The following is a 21,026-nucleotide window of genomic DNA, read 5'->3' as shown; positions in this document are numbered from 1 at the left end:
GATAATTGGGAATTAGAAATGTGCTGATTTGGTATATCGAGTTAGGTAGACAAGCTTAAATAGTGTAAATACAGGTTATAGAGACTTATAATTAGAGTCCAACTGCAGACTGTACAGCCTCAGGTGTGTGTTGCATAAAGTGCAAGTAGATCTGGATCTGTGCAGTTTGTTTAGAGGAATCAGTAAAACAACATAGACCCTGATCTGCTGGCACATGATGCAATGATAGGGCAGAGCAGTTTGTTTAGAGCAGTCAGTAAAACAACATAACCCTGATCTGTGCAGTTTGTTTGGAGCTATCAGTAAAACAACATAATGTTGATCTGTGCAGTTTGTTTGGAGGAATCAGTAAAACAACTTAACCCTGATCTGTGCCATTTGTTTGGAGCAATCAGTAAAACAACAGAACCCTGATCTGTGCAGTTTGTTTGGAGCAATCAGTAAAAGAACATAGACCCTGATCTATGCAGTTTATTTGGAGAATCAGTAAAACAACATAGACCCTGATCTGTGCAGTTTATTTGGAGCAATCAGCAAAGCAACATAGACCCTGATCTGTGCAGTTTATTTGGAGCAATCAGCAAAGCAACATAGACCATGATCTGTGCAGTTTATTTGGAGCTATCAGTAAAACAACATAATGTTGATCTGTGCAGTTTGTTTGGAGGAATCAGTAAAACAACATAACCCTGATCTGTGCCATTTGTTTGGAGCAATCAGTAAAACAACAGAACCCTGATCTGTGCAGGTTTTTTTGAGCAATCAGTAAAACAACATAACCCTGATCTGCTGACACATGATGCAATGATAGATCAGAGCAGTTTGTTTGGAGCAATCAGTAAAACAACATACACCCTGATCTGCTGGCACATGATGCACTGATACATCAGAGTCTATGTTGTTTCAGTTGAAATTGTAAGCAAGTATATACTATAAAATGTTCCCTACCTACCAGTACTGTTGATATGTCTGTCCTTAGGCTCTAAATAAAATGTCTGAGTCCATTATAATGACATGCCAATATCAGATATTCAGCATTCATGCTAATGGCTTGCAGATACCATAGTCTGTTATTATAGATACCTATTAAGGACTCCTCTAAGATTTGAAAGAGAACTCTGAACTCACCTTCTATCAGATCGGGGATAGTAAAAATAATACATGTATTAGTGACAATCAAATCTAATCCACTTTCACTATACCCGTTGAAAATCAAAATGAAAAGAGCAGCTTTTCAAACGACAATGCCTTGTCTCTGTTGGATGATGATACAAGCCATAACATCGGAATGCATGATATATATCTAAATTGGTTAAGTTTTAATGGAACTTTTTAACACACTATTGGCAATATTATGGTGAGGAAAGACACACACACACACACACACACACACACACACACAGACACACACACACACACACACACACACACACACACACACACACACACACACACACACACACTTATTGGTCTTTTGTTTTGAGATAGTGACTGGCAAAATTTAAGGTCAGTCGTACAGAACTCCAATATGCTAAAGCCAGTTCATTTGGCCAGCAGAAGTTTTGATTACTTGACCAAGACAAAACTTGGCAGATTCAGCTAATGGTGGATTAACTCCATAAATTGGAATGGAAAAATGTTTATCTTTTATATAAATGCATTTATTGAAATAAAGATGTTTGAAACAAAATGTTAATTAAAGATTCTAAATATTTTGCAGGTGTTTTTGATGAGAACCGCTACTTTGATGTGATGGCTGAATACTGTAAAGGAAGTCCTAATGATATTCTCTGCCGCTACACCATTAGCAATAGGGGACCAGAGGCAGCACCCATTCATGTGTTACCCACTGTCTGGTTCAGAAATGTCTGGTCATGGGGTGAAGAGGTTGAGGTAAGCTTTTAACTGTGATATGTAGCCCATGTAAAATGCTTACCTATCATTGTACATTCTAGACCCAATGTGCCATTCCATAATGTACAGACAGATTTGTTTCTTCTCTATTCTTACAGAATTATATGTAGAGTGAACAGTTATCAACTCTGATCTGCTGGTATGCTCAAATTGCTGACCAAAGATCATCATTGTGCCACTGCCTGCAAAAAGCAGTCTCCCTCATTTTGATACTTGGCTTCTGTTACACATTAATTTCATGTGAAAAGATCAATAAATTTACTATGACAGAGATGGATCTGTTAGTTTATGCATTAAATTTCTGTTGTATCCATTACTTTTAGCAAATTCATTCAAGAGAAAGGTTAACTTGAGAAAGATCCTTTTTTGCAAGTTTCTAGAAGATATTGACCATTGATGGCAGTGGCTTTCTCCAAGTTATAAGGGGAGGTGACCCAAAGGGAGGGGTATGATGGTACATTTTTGCGGTGGCATATGTGTCAGGGTTCTTAACAGAGGTGTAAATCGAGTTTTGATGTTAAATTTGACCAATTTCTGTCAAGTGGAAATTCCTACCTATACTTTTTTATGATGCACATTGATTTGGGCCAGAGCATCAGTTTTAATTATCCTTGAGCCGCCTTTGGGTAATTTCCTACTGAGTGCGCTGTCCCTAACAAATTTACAGTATGCACTAGGGACAACATTTGGTAGACTGGTGTTTACATTGTTATAAGCCAATATTGTCAACCTATGTAAAGCGAACATGAACTAAGCTGAACTAACAGTTTGTTTTTATTAATATAACATTCAGTAAGAATTTACCAGACATAATGCACAATGATTTATATTGTGCTTTGGAATTACTCAAGATTGAATAGCGAGATGAAATTTAAAAAATTTTGATTTATTTGCGAAAAACAATTGCTTCATGAAACATATTTTTATTTTGTGTCTCAGTCTTAGAAATAACCTCCAGTCATACATAATTGAAAAGAGAAACACTGATATAAAATTCAGTAATGGCCATGTCTGTCTCACTGTGTACTGTTTTACAGAACACTGTGCAAGTGTCTCTCTTTATGCAACATAATACAAGAAATCTTAAATATCATTTGCTTCACGAATAAGAAACAAACCCAGCTATGAGCTCATGATTAACAAAAACAAATAACTTTTGAGATTTCAGTTTTGACTCTTGAGATTTTTGTTGTTGTTGTTGTTGTTTCTGGTTTAATGTCGTTTCACAGTGTATGATGGGCTATGAATGGCAGTCAGTATAACAGGTGAGGAAGAACCAGTAAGAACCACTAACTCACAGTAAATTGTAGCACACTGTGGTTTAGACAGCAACAATTGATGCAAAGTGTACATATATAATACTTGGAAAAGTGAATACCAGTATCAATACAAGAAATTAATAATCAGCTTCCCATGTTTTGAGTCTTTCATACTGGAATATGAATTCCTCATGCTTATGCAACCATTCCCTAAAGAATTTATTTTGGTCATTGGAGTTTGTATGTTTCCTCCTTGTATACTACTTTGGAAATAAATGCAGCACTGTTTTTGATGAAGATTTAATCTTTTCTTTTTTACATATTCTGTGGAAGATCCACCATGTGCTATTGATTAGCGTTCAATCAATCAAAATCAGTAAAACTGGCACACTCTATTCATTAAGCTTGGGATGTGCTCCATTCAGTCTTAAGTCAGCTGCAGTAATCTTTATTCTCTTCGGTATTTTTAAAAAAAATTGTCCCAGGGATGCTGCAGAGGGAACGTGTGTACCAGGTGAAATATAAGGCCATTGGGACAAAGACACAACCTAGTATGAACCCTGTTTGTTTATTATATGAGCTCTCTGTTTTAGCAATTTTGGGCCCAGTGCTTTTCTGAGTACATGTTTTAAGGTTGGTGAAAAAGTGCAAATCATCTTTCTTTTTTTTTTTTCATATATCTCAAGTTTATTTTCAAGGATTTTCTGACGTATGAAGTCAGTAAGTTCATCAGTTTTGGTATAGTTTGGCATGGGGTCATTTATTTTGATACAATCAGCACAATTGTTGAAGTGGTCTTCAGATGTTTAGCTATGTCTTTTTGGCAGAGATGGTTTTATTGGCATTTTTCATTCGATTTGGGAAACCTGGATTTTCTTTGTAATGTAATTCATTAATATTCCCAAGAGTTCATGTGTCTTTATTTTAATTTATGGTCTCAGTGAAATAGGTTTATTATGATTTCCTGATAAGGGACACTGGTTCTTTGTCATTATCTGTTTGTTAACATCATCTCTTTGTGATGTTGATCTCATAGCTTTTTTCAGTTTCCATATCCTTATTATCACACAGTACATCGTGTGTGCAGTTTAATATTTTTGATATCACAACATGTTGACATATCACGTTATATGATTTTGATTCATATATGAAATTCTTGTGCGTTGTTCTCTTTACTGTTGCTTTGGATTGTGGGAAAATTTCCATTATCCTGCTTTCTGGAACTTGATGTTTTTGCTGTTACTACACATCAGCATTTTGGTAGCATTTTTTCAAATTGATTGCCCAAAGAGAATTGCTCGAAAAAGACACTTTTTGTCTGAATTAATATGACCAAATTACCCGACAGAGGCTTATTATGCCATGTATAAGCCCAAACAACAACAACAACAACAACAACAACAACAACTAGGTCAATTGATAATGGGCATGGGAGAGGGGTTATGCTGTACACAAGTTTGTACCATGGATTCCACCCTATATACAAGACTGGTTTATAGGTTAACTTACAGGAGTATATAAACTCACCTCTGTCCACAGAAGAATGTAGACATAAAGCAGTCTCCCAAGTGATCGAACATTATCCAACCACATCATGTTTGCATGGTAAAATACTTCCAGCAGTCTGATGTTCTTCTTATGTGATGAAATTCTGATTCCAAAATAAAATTTGTCTGTGTCTACTGTAGTCAAATGTACCAAATCTGATAATTCAAATATCTTGTCACAAATATATTACAATAAATCTGGTATTTCTGCATCCAGTAATCATCCTTCATTTGAATTTCCAACATATGGGATGTTTACTAGAGAAACTGACACTTTAGCTGTAAATATTGAACGTTGAATCCAACCAGAGTTAATACATTACACGTAACTTCCATTGGTCATCCTGTGTTGAAAAATGACACTGTTGATGTCAAATATTCATTTATTTGCAAGGACAGATGCTTTTTGAATTATAATTTGTAAAATAAAATCTACTTTTAAATGTTACTGGTTTACAGAACTGTGCAAAATATTTAACTACAGGATGTGACTATTTTTTACACACAACAAATGAATGGTGCAGTATTTGAGTGAAATTATTTCGTCTTCTTTCTCCCTAAAGTATTTCCATTTAAATAAAAATTATATGATAAACAGAATTTCAAATGGTGTATGATTTAATATTATATTTATGAAACTTGTTGAATAATGTAAAGCTTTTGTTCACCAGAGCTTGCAGAAGTTGGTCCTTATTCAACATGTTTCATGAATTCAGTTTTAAATCATTGCATATTCAAGATTCTCCATTTATTATACAGTTGCAGCTGTCCGTATGTCTTTTTTATTGTATACTTTTGTGGAGCATGCTTATGAAGTATATCTAAGAAATTGAATAGAATGAATTTAGACATTCATCTGGATGCTTTTTGGAATTTCGTCAAATAATACCTTAGACAAATGTTGAAGAAAACTATTCTTATGACATTTTTCTAACATCTGTATTTTATTTCGAAATACTTTCCCCTTTTTTAAGGTATGTAAACCAGTTTTGGGAATCAGGCACACAGGATAGTGAAGACTATTAACCAAAAAATGTAATTATGAATATTTGGTCACTTTCCTCACAGTAATTGTAAAGTTGATCATAAATCAAGAAATCTTTACATATTATTCATACAAGTTCCAAAACTAATTTTTCACAGCTCCTCTAGAGGTGGGGGGGATATAGTGATCCTGGTGTCCATCCAGATGTTCATCTGCCTGGCACACTATTTCATTTGTGTACTGGTCCTGCAGTTGGTTTTCTTTTATGGATATTATGGTCATCACCTGAAGATGCACATCCTGTTAAAGTGCTGCTTCATCATTTATTCATGTTGTTATTGACTGTTTTGTCTCATAGCAGTGTGAGACACGATCATGGTAGCACAACTAATCCTGCGATAATGGATGAATTGCAGTGAAGATGCACATACCAAGAAATCACTTTCTTACGGCTATTTTTGTTAGGGATATTGTCTTTTTTATCTTGTCAGTTTACTACAATGTATGACACAGTCTCATTAACACATCGAGTCCCCCCTGTTTCAGTTCACTGACCTTCATTGATTGAGCACTGTACATTATATATCCATCAACAATTACTATTTTATACTTCTTAAAAACAACTTGACCAGTTTTGACCAAATTTTGCACAGGGCATCTTGGTATGAAGATTGTCAAAATTTATAAATATGACAAGTATGCAGCAGAATTTAACCCAATTTGAAGGAAAAAAATTTCTGGCATATGGCTTTTTATATAGTTGCTAGGAAATGTGTGAAATCACTGAAAGTTAGAGATGTCAAAAGTTAGAGAAAAAGTCAACCGGGTACCCGATCAAAGGGAAATTATATTACATGTGAACCTGAATTGCTTTGTTGTAAGTGAAATTGATGCCAACCACCCTCAGAGGTATAAGCATAAGTATTACTAATTAAAAAAAAAGCACAATCTGAGCATAAAAAGAGTGATCTATATATTACACACCATAATTGTAGAAAAATTTATGAAAAACATACATTTATTTCTGCTACCTACCTGGATCAGCAGTTAGTGAAAATTCTTGTCACATGTCAGCTAAATTCTGTGTGGATTAATACGTGAATAGAGACACAAAACAAATGGTTTAATTATTTATATACAACATTATACACAACATTCACTTTAATTAGTCTACATCATATGTTTAACTTTTGCTTAAGTCCACAAATTCTGAATGCTGTATTATATCACTATAAAATTCCTGTGTCAAAATTTGAAAAGTGCAATTGATTTGTCCTTTCCCTAATGCAGCATGTTCTTCAGTTTAACAAAATCCATCTCCTCACATTTTTCAGTCGTATAACAAAATCCCTCTCCTCTAACATTTTTCAGTCGTATAACATTATGAGTCGCATTGATAATTTAAAGCCCATTTCAATTGATAATATTTGGTGTCATTTTTTTCTAGTCTAGTTGATCCTGGATGAAAATGGTGCTCTTAAACATCCAATATGGCTGCCACATTGGCCAACTAGAAAATCTTGTTATTGTTACTCGTCCTGAATGGATGGTCATATCATCATGGGGTTTTCACTCAACATTTGTATGATGTCTAGCTGGTCATAAAATCAAAATGGGGCTGGTCTGATGCCCCATATAGCTGCCACTGTGGCCAGCATGGAAAACGTCACCACTACCAGGGCCGTCTTAACAACCTTGTAGGCTCTGGGTAAAGCAGTGCACTGGGGCCCCTTACCAGCCCTACCCACCCACAGGAGTTCTGCTAGATGTCACTATTTTTTAAAATTGGGAAACATGCTTCCCACTGCACTTTTAAAGCAAATGAAATTGCCAAAAGATCTTTCAATAATCATTAACAATATAGGCAGCATGATGCCCTAGAAGCGTGAGGCCCTGGGCAACTGCCTAGTGTGCCCATGCCTTAAGCTGGCACTGACCACTACTCCTCCTGAACAAAAGTCATATTGACATGGGGTTTTCATCAGCAGACTTCTTACAAGGTTTAGTTGATCCTAAATGAAAGTGGTGCTGATCTGATGGCCAATATGTCTTGAAATTTGTGTTTTTATTGCTACTCTTCCTCAGTGGATGGTAAAATCAACTTAGGGTTTTACTATAAGACTTAATTACATGTTTCTTGAATGCCATGATATCAGTGTTTGGTCTAGATGGTTTGTCATATTGACATTGTACTTTCACCAAGACATCTTATGAAATGGTGCCAGTCTGATATAAAAAATGGCCACTATGGCATCCATCTTGAGAATGTTGTTATCTTTATTCTAAAAATGGAAAATCATCTCAAGATGGGGTTTCCTCCAGAACACTCCTTATGATGCATTGTTTGTTGTAAATGAAAATGGAGCAAAGCTGACATCCATTTGTCCACTAGAGCAGTCAGTTTACAAATCTTGTTATTGCTGATTAGTATCAAACTTTGGATTCAATACTCCGCATTTTAATAGAAGAAATGGACTTATCTTGAATTCTTGGCAATACGTTTTAGCTAGTAGAATGTCAGTTTCTTTGAAGGACTCTTGTTATTGGAATGCTGTGAAACTTTGAATATACTATGCTCAAAAATATCAGCAATTCATGCTGACCAGTCATTTTACTCACTTTATTTACAGCAGAGTTGTGTGCTTTACTTTTTACTATAGACTCATGTCGACTACATGGTAGGGGTTTGGATGTAGGGGATTATATTTATGTGAGCAAAGTGTTCACCATAAATTTTGTTTTAGGAATGAATCTGGAAATGAATTTGAAATTTTCACCATTTGTACTTTGTCTTATTATCAATGATGATTTCTGTAATCTGTGAATAAATATATAGAATTCTGATCAGATTTTACTTCTAATGTGTTCAGTTATTTTCTTTTCATTTTCTTGTCTGTTTCAGGCGTATGTGTTTCCCAAGCCTATAATGACAAAAGCAGGACTTGGAAAAGTCCATTGTGAACATCCAACTCTAGGTAATTATTTGCAGTAATCAAATATAATTATTCAGAATTTTGTATGTACTAGACAATACTGACACATATTTAAATGTGTCTTTATGAGGAAACAAATTTTAATTATGTAATACTTATAACTATTGGAAGATTCCCTCATCTCACCATGCTTCGATGTCCTAAGCATATTCTGGGTCCAAGTCCAAGAGGATTTAAAATGTATTCCACATTAGCCTATGATGTGGGAGCCATACTTTCTGTTCTGCATTTGTAGAACTTTACTTCTAATGGTATGATGGAATTTAGAGTTTGGATGAGCATTTTGTGTCTCAAAAGAGGTAAGTAATGCAATAAATATTACAGAACTAAAATTAGTTTACCCCGCTCCCTTAAAAATAAATATGTTTGTGCTCACTTTGGACAACCCAGACTTGATGCAGTTTTAGTCATTTGTTATTCTGTTAGAAAAGTTAATGCTAGCATCTTATGTTCTTCATATTACAGTGGTATGGTAATCACACTTCCCACCCATTTTGCTTTCGATCCTGTAATGCTGTCTGAACAAAGTTATACCCAGATGTGCTTTATGTTCCAGGTTTTTGTGATTTTAGCTTGCCTGACCAAAGTCCTTATGAGCTATGGTATTATACCCATGCGACTTTTGTGCATTGTGCGTTGTTCATCCATTTATACTTGTTTATGAGCACTCTTAAGGTTTCCTATTCAGTCAAATTTTGATCAAACTTGGCTTTGTAAATTTATGTCATCAAGACTGGAAGATTTCATTTACAGGCATCATCCGTGTGTATAAATGAGGTGAAGTTGAGAATCCATGGTGTCTGTACAGATTAACTGCTCTTGTAACACAAAAGAGTTGTATAATTCTTAAAGGATGTGGTCATGAACGTTATCTAAGTTTGGAATTGGGGACTATCTATCTATCTACATTGTTATGTATATTTAATTTAATTGCTTGTTTATTAGCTTTAAAAAAAAATTATGTCATTGAATGCTATTGTAATGTAACATTGTATGCTGGACTTGACCTTGTCCAAAACTGAGTTCATTTTTGCTTGAGCTGATTAGCTCTTTTTAAAAAATTTTTATTTCATTTATGTCAACAAGTAATACATAGCTAAATTATTCTCTGTGTATGAGCTTAATATCAGGCTTATTATTCAGGTAAATTCAGGTAAACAAGAAGAAGTAAACATGTTTATTTGGGTCAGTTTTTTGGAATTTCTTAAGTGAATTTTACAGGTTATTGTGTAGTAAGTAAACAAAGCTCATGAGATCATTCTAGAAGGTTATTTTCCAGTAGGTGATGTTTTTTTAATTTTATTTTTTTTATAGCAAATGCTCATTGTGACATGAGATCAAGTAGAGAACTACATAATCTTGTAATTGTGAGGACTTGGTCATTCTTGCTTTAATATCTAGCACTTTCAAGTTGTAATATGTCGGGACCAGTTGGGCTGAATTTTATTTACTTCAGCTTATTTAATTCAAGTGATTATTTTCTCTGGAAATACAAAGTGCTCATATAAAATACTTGGATAAAGACATTCACTGGAATTTATAGTATATTTAAACTTGGAATTATATTACTGTGGTTCAGCAAAAGACTTTGACACATCAGAGCTCCATAAGCTATAACAGACATGTCATCCCCTTCAGTTTTGGATCTCTTCAGGACTTGTACTAAGTTTTATTCAGGACTTTATATATTACAGTGTGATCCTGATGTAACACACCTCTAAATAATGCAAATTTGGATAAAACTTGGTAGTGGCATGGCTCCCAAAATTGTATATATTCACTGACACATGAAAAAATATTTTTTGTTCAAAGTATGTGAAACAGTGTATAAAAGTTTTATTATCATTTTTAGAAAGAGATCACATATGAATTTGAATATAATATGATCATTACATGGTTCCTGAAATTTTAAATACATGTAAATGTATTTTTCTTATACTCTGAAAAATATTGTTTTTAAAGTATGAGAAATAGTGTGTAAAATGTTTATTATCATTTTGGAATTTGAATATAATATGATTGTGGCATGGCTTCTGAAATTTAACAATTTCACCAGGTTCTTGAAGTGTTATGCCAAAATAAACATTATAAGAGATGTTACTTATTACTGATCCATGAGTAAAGCCATTAAGTTGTCTTTGTGATTGTCTTTAATTAATTCTGTATACAGTTATTGCTCAAACAATAGCTGACGTGTTTCTTCTTTAACTGACATCTGCCCCATATATGAGCACATCTCAGATAACAAAATTGTTGCAAACGTCAGTGGGAAGAATGAAACTGCACAACCAGAGCCCGAAACCAGTGACGCCAATGATGACCATGATGATGATTGCACCCCAACTCCCCCACCAAAAGTGTCAGAGGCAGTAGAGCACCTAGAAGCCAGTTTGAGTTGGCTGGAAACTCAAGTGTAAAAATCCTCCAACTCATAAGCATTCTTGACTTTGCTAGAAGCCAACAGTTTGCAGCAAAGAAGCAGACTCTACTAGACATATTTTTTAAGAAATGATGAAATTTAAAATCATAGAGTCATGGAACCAGATTGACTTTGCACTTTGCACACAGATTAGTATAGTAGTTTTCACATGTTTCTTTCGATATTCACAAAATCTGAAGTAAAAGTTATATGCAAGCTGAAAGCATGTGTTATTGTTAATTATTCTTGCTTTAGTCATTCAAACGAATAGGCGTACAAGTGTTAATTATTGGGAATTTACAATGGATAAATGTACATGAAAACATGTATGAGAAAATTTTAGCAGTATGAAATTTGTACAGACATTGTTCATAGACCCTGGAATGTAATGAACCGTACATGTGCTTCGTTTTTCTTGACCTGATTTTGCTGTTAATTTTTCTCATTAAATTCAGACACATAATGATCTTGACAAAATTACTGAATAGTTTAAATATATATGCAGTTTTTGCAATGGAATTATGTGTGTTATGGATTAACTGCATGCCACTACAGTACGATATCAGGTGGTAAATAAATGGTGCTATTACTCTGTTCATGCAATATATTAGACGTTGAATTCAGACACAATGATCTGGGACAAAATTGCTGAATATTGTAAATCGGTGTGCAATTTTTCAATGGGATTACATGCATTATGGATGAACTGCATGCCTTGATGGCACGATCGTAAATGGTGTTGATAACCTATTCATGATATACATTAGACATGAATACACATATTTGTGCCATAGCATTATTCTCTGAAAGAGTAAAATACTGCACAACCCTGCATTAATGTGACCCTGCTATTAATGCGATCCAGTTTTTTGGACCCCAATTAGCATGTTATAGTGGGGTCGCACTGTATTTAGGACTTGTGTCTGTAATTCTTTGATTATTTTGTGATTTAGTTCGCAATACTTGCAGTGATAACCCAAATCCATATTGTGATGTACCAAACCATATTACTATCCCTAATACAATTCAGTAATGTGTAATGAAAACAATAATGTAATTGCTATAACAATTACTACTTCAATAATACAACATCTCTAAGTGATGTTACCTTGTAAGACTTCAAATAGTAGTGAAATGAACATATAAAATTAACATAAATTGAAACAAGTCTTCAAACACCTGAACACAATGAAATTATCTGCAAAAATAAAATCTCACTGCCATTTCTAGTCGCTTTACATTAAATTTCACAGGAGCATTGTTTTAAAAGTCTCAACACACTTGAACTATCCTTTTTAATTTTTGTTAGCAAGCCATTAAATAAGTCACTGCATATTTTTCTTGAGGAAAATTAACATAACCAGCATTTTTTTAGCTTAAAGCAGCCCTCTGTGTGGTAACAATATCTCCTGCTATACTAACGACTGTCTCATTGAGGCAGTTAAGTTGCAGAATGCAAAGCCTTTTCATGGCTACTTGTGCAAGGAAGGGATACTTGTCTTGCTGGGCTTTCCACCATAATTCAAAGGATCCTCATCCAACATTATTAGGTATTCTTAGCTGAACAAGTCAGCGAGTCATGAACTAGTCAACCTTATGCTTCAGTCTGTCAAGTCTGGATTGGGTTGGCTCCATCCAGGACCTCTTCATTCCTAGACTCAGCATGTGTGTGTGCGTGCGTGTGTGTGTATTGGGTCTGCTTGTCCTCCCTGACAAATATAATGTCACCCAAAATTGATGCAGTTTCAGTCAGAGGAGGGGTCTTATTCTCAAAGACAATTAGTTCTTATGATTTAACCTCCACAACTGACAAAAATTGGATAAAATGAATTTTAGTAGGCCAGTTCCTTTCAGAGCTTTCATTCATATTTTCTTGCTTGAAAGTAAAATCTAATAAAAACTTTAAATAATACAGTGTATAATGTCACATTAGATATGGCTTTATTTGTCATTGAAATTGCAAATGAAAATTATGCGCATGATGCATAAGTAAAAATTAAAAAAGGAACCCTTAAGCACAGAACGCAAGCAGCAAAACAAACATGGCAGATTCAGTTTTAATAAACATGTTCTGGGAAGGTAATAGAACTTGATCACTTACCATGGCTCTATGAAACGCCATTTCAGATTAAGTGACTGGGCTCAATAAAGCTGTGGCTGAGAAGAAATAGGAAGTTAATGGAAACATCAGATGCGACTGCTGTTTGTTTAAATGTTTTGCTCTCTTTTATTCTTTGAAGCTAAAATATCAGTCATCACAGCAGATGTTTAATGCTTTGTTGATCATTGTACATTTAAACATTCTGGGCATTGGAAGCAAAAATAAATTATTTTTTTAAAGGTATTGATACCATTATGAACATGGATTTGTGAGTACTGTTCATTTAGTGTCATTATGAACATGGATTTATCAGTACTGTTCATTTAGTGTCATTATGAACAGGATATATACATCAGAGGTAATGTGAAGTATATTAATTATTTTTAATTGGTAAAATATCTCCTGTTCTGGACTTGTCACTCCCCCACCCTCATTAAATTGTCCAAGTAATGGTAATGTACATCACGTTTTACATTCTATTGCACTTTTGTGCTAAGCATAAATATAGAAGGAAAAGAAAATAAGGTTCTTGAATTGTAATAGTTGTGAGGACTACACAGATTTGTTGGATGAAGGCAAGACTGAAACAATCATGGTACTTGAAATCATACTATGGTATGTATTTCTAGAACAGCAAAACTGCTATTATACTGGTATATCTTTGCACCATTGCCTTTTGTCTATATTGTCATAAAATAAGTTTCTCAGCTTCATCTGTCTCCCTCTCTTTCCCCATTACCCTCTACATATTCAATATGTGTCTGAATTTGTATTTAATAGATGATCCAAAATACTCATCAAATTATTTCAGAAACAGATGCATCAAATTTATAATTACTTACATAAGGGTTTGTAATTTGTGTGTAATAATCAGACTTCCAATATGAACATTATGGTGGCCATCTTGAAAATGTTGTATAAGGGATGGTCATACATGTATTGACATAGGGTTTTCTGGACCTAAACAAAAATGGTATCAGTTTGACCTCCCACAATTTGACAGAAATTTTTAAGAGCTATAGTAAATTTTGAATGGTGTGCCATATCCAGATATTAAAAAAGCTCATATATGCATTCCTGTAACAATCATATTGAAATCTTTATGTGACTGCTTGACTGTTTCTCCAGAATGGATGTGGTTTTCACTATATAAAAAAAAAAAACTAGATGGTTTTGAATGTCATTGTTCTTTATCACTATGTACAGTTATGTCTATCTTCAAAAATTTTGTTATTGCTAATCCTTTTGCAAGAAAGGTATCATTGAGATGGTTTTGTAGGAATGGTAGCATTGAGATGGTTTTGTAGGAATGGTAGCATTGAGATGGTTTTGTAGGAATGGTAGCATTGAGATGGTTTTGTAGGAATGGTAGCATTGAGATGGTTTTGTAGGAATGGTAGCATTGAGATGGTTTTGTAGGAATGGTAGCATTGTGATGGTTTTGTAGAAATGGTATCATTGAGATGGTTTTGTATGAATGATGGCATTGAGATGGTTTTGTATGAATGATAGCATTGAGATGGTTTTGTAGGAATGGTAGCATTGAGATGGTTTTGTAGGAAAGGTAGCATTGAGATGGTTTTGTAGGAAAGGTAGCATTGAGATGGTTTTGTATGAATGGTAGCATTGTGATGGTTTTGTAGGAATGATAGCATTGAGATGGTTTTGTAGGAATGGTAGCATTGAGATGGTTTTGTAGGAATGGTAGCATTGTGATGGTTTTGTAGGAATGGTAGCATTGAGATGGTTTTGTATGAATGATAGCATTGAGATGGTTTTGTAGGAATGGAGCATTGAGATGGTGTTGTAGGAATGGTAGCATTGAGATGGTTTTGTAGGAATGATGGCATTGAGATGGTTTTGAAGGAATGATAGCATTGAGATGGTTTTGTAGGAATGGTATCATTGAGATGGTTTTGTAGGAAAGGTAGCATTGAGATGGTTTTGTAGGAAAGGTAGCATTGAGATGGTTTTGTAGGAATGGTATCATTGAGATGGTTTTGTAGGAATGGTAGCATTGAGATGGTTTTGTATGAATGATAGCATTGAGATGGTTTTGTAGGAATGGTAGTATTGAGATGGTTTTGTAGGAATTATAGCATTGAGATGGTTTTGTAGGAATGGTAGCATTGAGATGGTTTTGTAGGAATGATGGCATTGAGATGGTTTTGAAGGAATGATAGCATTGAGATGGTTTTGAAGGAATGGTATCATTGAGATGGTTTTGCTTGAATGGTAGCATTGAGATGGTTTTGTAGAAATGGTAGGATTGAGATGGTTTTGTAGAAATGGTAGCATCGAGATGGTTTTGTAGGAAGGAGTGCATTGAGATGAGTTTGTATGAATGATAGCATTGAGATGGTTTTCCTTGAATTGTATCATTGAGATGGTTTTGTAGGAATGGTAGCATTGAGATGGTTTTGTAGAAATGGTAGCATTGAAATGAGTTTGTATGAATGATATCATTGAGATGGTTTTCCTTGAATAGTAGCATTGAGATGGTTTTGTTGGAAGGATAGCATCAAGATGGTTTTGTAGGAAGGAGTGCATTGAGATGTTTTTTTAGGAATGGTAGCATTAAGATGGTTTGTAGGAAGGAGTGCATCGAGATGAGTTTGTATGAACGATAGCCTTGAGATTGTTTTGTAGGAAGGAGTGCATTGAGATGGTTTTTTAGGAATGGTAGCATTAAGATGGTTTTGTAGGAATGTTAGCATTGAGATGGTTTTGTAGGAATGGTATCATTGAGATGGGTTTGTAGAAATGGTAGTATTGAGATGGTTTTGTAGGAATATTAGCATTTAGTTGGTTTTGCTTGAATGGTAGCATTGAGTTCTGGGGGATTTGTTTCTTCAAATGTTTCTTGCAATATTTAATTGGTTCTTAATAGAAAATGGTGCAGATCTGACCATTAACATGTCGTCATTTGTGAAGGATTTCTGAAATCCAAACTGAACTGACCAAGGGATCAAGTCTAAAGCCATCACATGCATTTTTGTATTTCATTTAGTTTTTTAACACAGGGTTTGGTACATGTACGAATGCTTTTTTTCCATACTTTCTATTTAGTTGCATTCCACTGAAGAAATAAACATATTCTAAGATTGATTTTGACATTAGATGTCTTTTACAGTTTCAGAATTTTACCTGTACTGGCACGAGAGCATGATAATATAAATGAGTATCAGTGGATATTGATCAAACCTGGTTTGTGGATATATCTGAAATATACTTTGAATGATACCACTTCAGTGACTTTGTTTTCTTCCAAATAATATTAATCATAGATTTAACCAAATTTAGTCTATGGGCATTTCTGTTGAAGACAGTTATATTCAGTTATCTTTTGTCAATGATATTAAACTCAAGGTCAAAGGTCAAGACAAAGAATTATTTATTGCACTTATAAAATATCTTGTGAACATTTAGCTATATCATGTATGGAAATATTTTTGTTACCAAATTTGGTATGTTGAACTTCATAAGAATATCAGTACTGTGATGGTTTCAGAAAAATAAAACAACAAATGAATGAATGAACTTAAGTGGATTCATAGAAATTCTTTTCAGCTTCAGGTACTTATTGGGCGGAAAAGTACATTCTTCATTTTTATTTCATTCAGGTTAAATTATCTACTGATAAATAATTATTTGTTTACAGATTCATTGGTATTTGAAAATGAATCAAGGATTAATCATCAAAAAATGACATGAAAAAGGATAGAAACCCCAGACTTTTGTGATTATTTTCATCTTATTAGTGATTTTATGTAATTATTTACTCATCAATCCATGCAAAATTTTGTTGTAATATATAATTTTTAACAGCAGTTTTAGCAATGCCTAGCTGGTTACCAAGGTTATCTAGTGACATTATTTCCAATGCTAAAAATAACCCAATTTAGGCAATGTGACATCTGACTTGAAACTGTAATGTGGACACTGTCCAAGTTATATTTTTGTGAAGATTGTGTTCCCTACTTAAAAAAGCCACTAACATTCTCAGTGTAAGGCATTGGCAGTAATTTAAAACATATGGTTGGTGCTGTGGGTCTGAATTGGACAATTTTTTATTTGAGATCCGTGTGTGTGTGTATGTGTGTATATATATATATATATATATATATATATATATATATATATATATATATATATATTCTTCTCATCTTTTATTGTTTAGGGACTGTGCAGAGTCGTCTGCGAGTTGGAAGTCTTGATAGACATCCTCATAGACAGCAACCACTCATTGATGGGATTTCAGGAAATTGCAGTGGTGGTGAGCATGGTAGGTAACCCTCCAAGAAATAACACAGGTCTTGTTTACCTCACAGCAGTATCTTGAACATTTCTCTTTATGTTAAATGTGATGTATGAAATATACCTGTGTGTAAATGTGATGTACTAATCTACCTGATTGTAATATGATGTACTAATGTACCTGTGTGTAATGTGATGTATTAATATACCTGTGTGTAATGTGATGTACTAATATACCTGTGTATAACATGATGTACTAATGTACGTGTGTGTAATGTGATGTACTAATGTACCTGTGTGTAACTTGATGTACTAATGTACCTGTGTGTAATGTGATGTGCTAATGTACATGTGTGTAATGTGATGTACTAATGTATATGTGTGTAATGTGATGCACTAATGTACCTGTGTGTAATGTGATGTATTAATGTACCTGAGTGTAATGTGATGTACTAATATACCTGTGTGTGATGTGATGTACTAATATACCTGTGTGTAATGTGATGTACTAATGTTCCTGTGTTATATGATGTACTAATGTACCTGTGTGTAATATGATATACTAATGTACCTGTGTGTAATATGATGTACTAATGTACCTGTGTGTAATGTGATGTATTAATATACCTGTGTGTATTGTTGTTGTTGTTGTTGTGGGGTTTAACGCCATTTTTCAGCACACGATAGGCTATACATGGCGGCCAGTATTAATAGTGGAGGAAGAACCCGGAAAACCCCGGAAAGAACCACTGTGTGTATACCTGTGTGTAATGTGATGTACTAATATACCTGTGTGTAATGTGACATACTAATGTACCTGTGTGTAATGTGATGTACTAATATACCTGTGTGTAATGTGATGTACTAATGTACCTGTGTGCATTGTGATGTACTAATGTACTTGTGTTTAATACGATGTACTAATGTACATGTGTATAATGTGATGTACTAAAGTACCTGTGCATAATGTGACATACTAATGTACCTGTGTGCAATGTGATGTACTAAAGTACCTGTGCATAATGTGACATACTAATGTACCTGTGTGTAATGTAATATACTAATGTACATGTGTAATGTGTTGTACTAATAATATACCTGTGTGTAAGGTGATGTACTAATGTACCTGTGTGCAATATGATGTACTAATGTACCTGTGTGTAATTTGATGTACTAATGTACCTGTGTGTAATGTGATGTATTAATGTATCTGTTTGTAATGTGATGTAGTAATGTATCTGTGTGTCACATGAATCAGACTGCTAAATTTTATTTACTGAGATATATATTTATATAATGTCCTGGCTGGTTAGGGTCTGTGATGGCATAACTGTAATGGAGCACATTATATGTGGATCAGTATGATAGAAACACTTCAGTAATGGTGTGCAGTATACATGGGTTGATAGGAAATTTTTAGTAATGGTGTGAATTATACATGGGTTGATATGGTAGGCAATTTTAGCAAAGGTGTGAATTTACAAAGGTTGATATGCTTGAAAAATGTTATTAATGGTGTGATTTATACTGTACATGTCAATTTAACAAGGGTCAAAATGGTAGGAACATATCAGTAATCATACTGTTTATGGAAGGGTCATTATGGTAATGAGTATTCAGTAATCATGTTAATTAAACTTGGGTCAGTATGGTAGGAACATTTCAATAATCAAATGAATTATGCAAGGGTCATTATGATAGGAGACCGCTCTGGTGGCCTAGAGGTTAAAATGTCTGCTTCAGATGCTGGAGATCATGGGTTTGAACCCCATCGAATCATACTAAAGACTATTAAAAAATGGTACTAACAGCTGCCTTGCTTTGCACTTGGCATTAAGAGGTTAGTATTAGGACTCATGTGACTGGTGTCAGGATAATGTGACTGGGTGGGGAATCATGCTATATGTCTGTGGCATGATGCCCCAGTGTTAGACATCACTATAAACTGCCACACTGAAGACATTATAGTGATAAGACTGAAAAATTGTTAAAGCTATGTTAAAAATCCAAATCAATCACACACACACACACATTAGGATCGGAACTTTTCAGTAATCATCTCAGTGACCTATACATAGGTCATATTGCATCAGTCAGTCAGGCTCTACTATATTGTGTGTTCTACTGATTACTCCTACCAAACTGCATAGACCCAGAGCTGCCATTGTATTACGGGATGGCACTTCTAGGTCTGTGCAGTTTACATTTAAACTGGGACTGGACAATAGCTCATATGTTAGATTTGTATGTGGAACAAAATTGATTGGAGTGTGACTTCCAGTGGGATATCAAACACATTTTCAGATATATCAACTGTTGCCATGAAGGGGGAGGGGGAACAGTGTGTAGATTTGACTATGTTAGGTGGAGTGTTTTGCACTTTGGTTTATATCTAAGCAATACATATATAAAATTTATATAATTTACCATTTATAGAGTAATTATTGTAAGCGATATGATATTTCCTAGTTGTGTTTTGAAACATAATGCTTCAGATATGATCACGTAGGTCGATTCCACCATGCTTAATGGTGATGACCTCTCATGACTTTGCATCCCACAAATTTCTTTCAGCGAATGTTTTGAAAGTTCATATTTTGCATTTTAATGGACTTATATCTACCTTACTTCAGTTTTAAATTATATGTCTTCTGGGAGGAATTTTTTTCATTTAAATTTATTTTTTCTGTAATAATACATGTACATATAAATAATCACCTTGACCTTTTACGCATCGATTACATAATATGACAAGGCTGGTAATATATTTCAGTATTAAATTGAAGAGCAATAAATGGTGATATTAAAAATGATGATTCTTATTAGACAGCTTTATTTTAATATTTTGTTTCTGATTTTCTTTAAAAAAAACTCAAATATTTAAATGTTGCCTGAAATGCACCGTTGCTCTTTAGGGTGAACATGAACTTTAATATTCACTAATGTAATCTTTCACAAGCACAACTATGCACATTGCTTACTTATATATTGAACTAATTTCCTAGGGCTGTCAAAACAAATCAAAGGTGGATATATGACACATGGTACTAATGGTATGGAAAAATGGGAACCAGCCTGGAAATGGGTGAACATAAAATAGAGTATATATGGGTTTGGCTGACCAGTATTGGTTAATAATGTAAGTTATGTTTTAGGGAAAAGAATCTTTTGAGAGCTTATCCTGGTTGTAAGTGAGAGAAGAAAAACAGAGACATTATTTTAGTGATGGAATTTTAGTCCTTTAACAGTTTTGAGTTTGAAACACTCATTACTAAAATTAGTACCTGACTCTTTGGTGCAGAATTGAAAGCACTTGTTTCAAACACATACAGGTCCAGAAAATGCCGCAGCTCATATCCTTTCCTCTACACAGAAACTCACATCCAGGTTTCATCTATACTGATAAATATAGGTTTGATCAGGTTTGATCATCAGCACCCAAAAATTTAAAAGTTATTGATATTTTTAATATGGTGTTTGCATAGGTTTACTATGAGAATGGAATTAGTACTGTGAGTCCTGTAAAGCCCAAACTGCAAAATAGTGTAGAG

The 21,026-nt window shown here is 34.2% G+C and overlaps 1 protein-coding gene across 1 annotated transcript in view; it reads left to right on the top strand.

Moving 5' to 3' along the window:
* Positions 1-21,026, top strand: part of LOC149775720 (uncharacterized) — a 149,621-nt gene that overhangs the window by 32,546 nt on the left and 96,049 nt on the right. The window contains exons 4-6 of the mRNA XM_089944021.1: positions 1,721-1,893; positions 8,608-8,680; positions 17,399-17,503. Of these exons, the coding sequence (XP_089800147.1) occupies positions 1,721-1,893; positions 8,608-8,680; positions 17,399-17,503 (351 nt within the window). The remainder of the gene's footprint in view (positions 1-1,720; positions 1,894-8,607; positions 8,681-17,398; positions 17,504-21,026) is intronic.

This window comes from Sinohyriopsis cumingii, chromosome 19, assembly GCF_028554795.1.
Source record: "Sinohyriopsis cumingii isolate HCF-2022 chromosome 19, ASM2855479v2, whole genome shotgun sequence".
Classification (NCBI taxonomy): domain Eukaryota; kingdom Metazoa; phylum Mollusca; class Bivalvia; order Unionida; family Unionidae; genus Sinohyriopsis; species Sinohyriopsis cumingii.
Note: the sequence above shows the minus strand (reverse complement) of the source record. Positions and strands in the feature narration are given on the sequence as shown.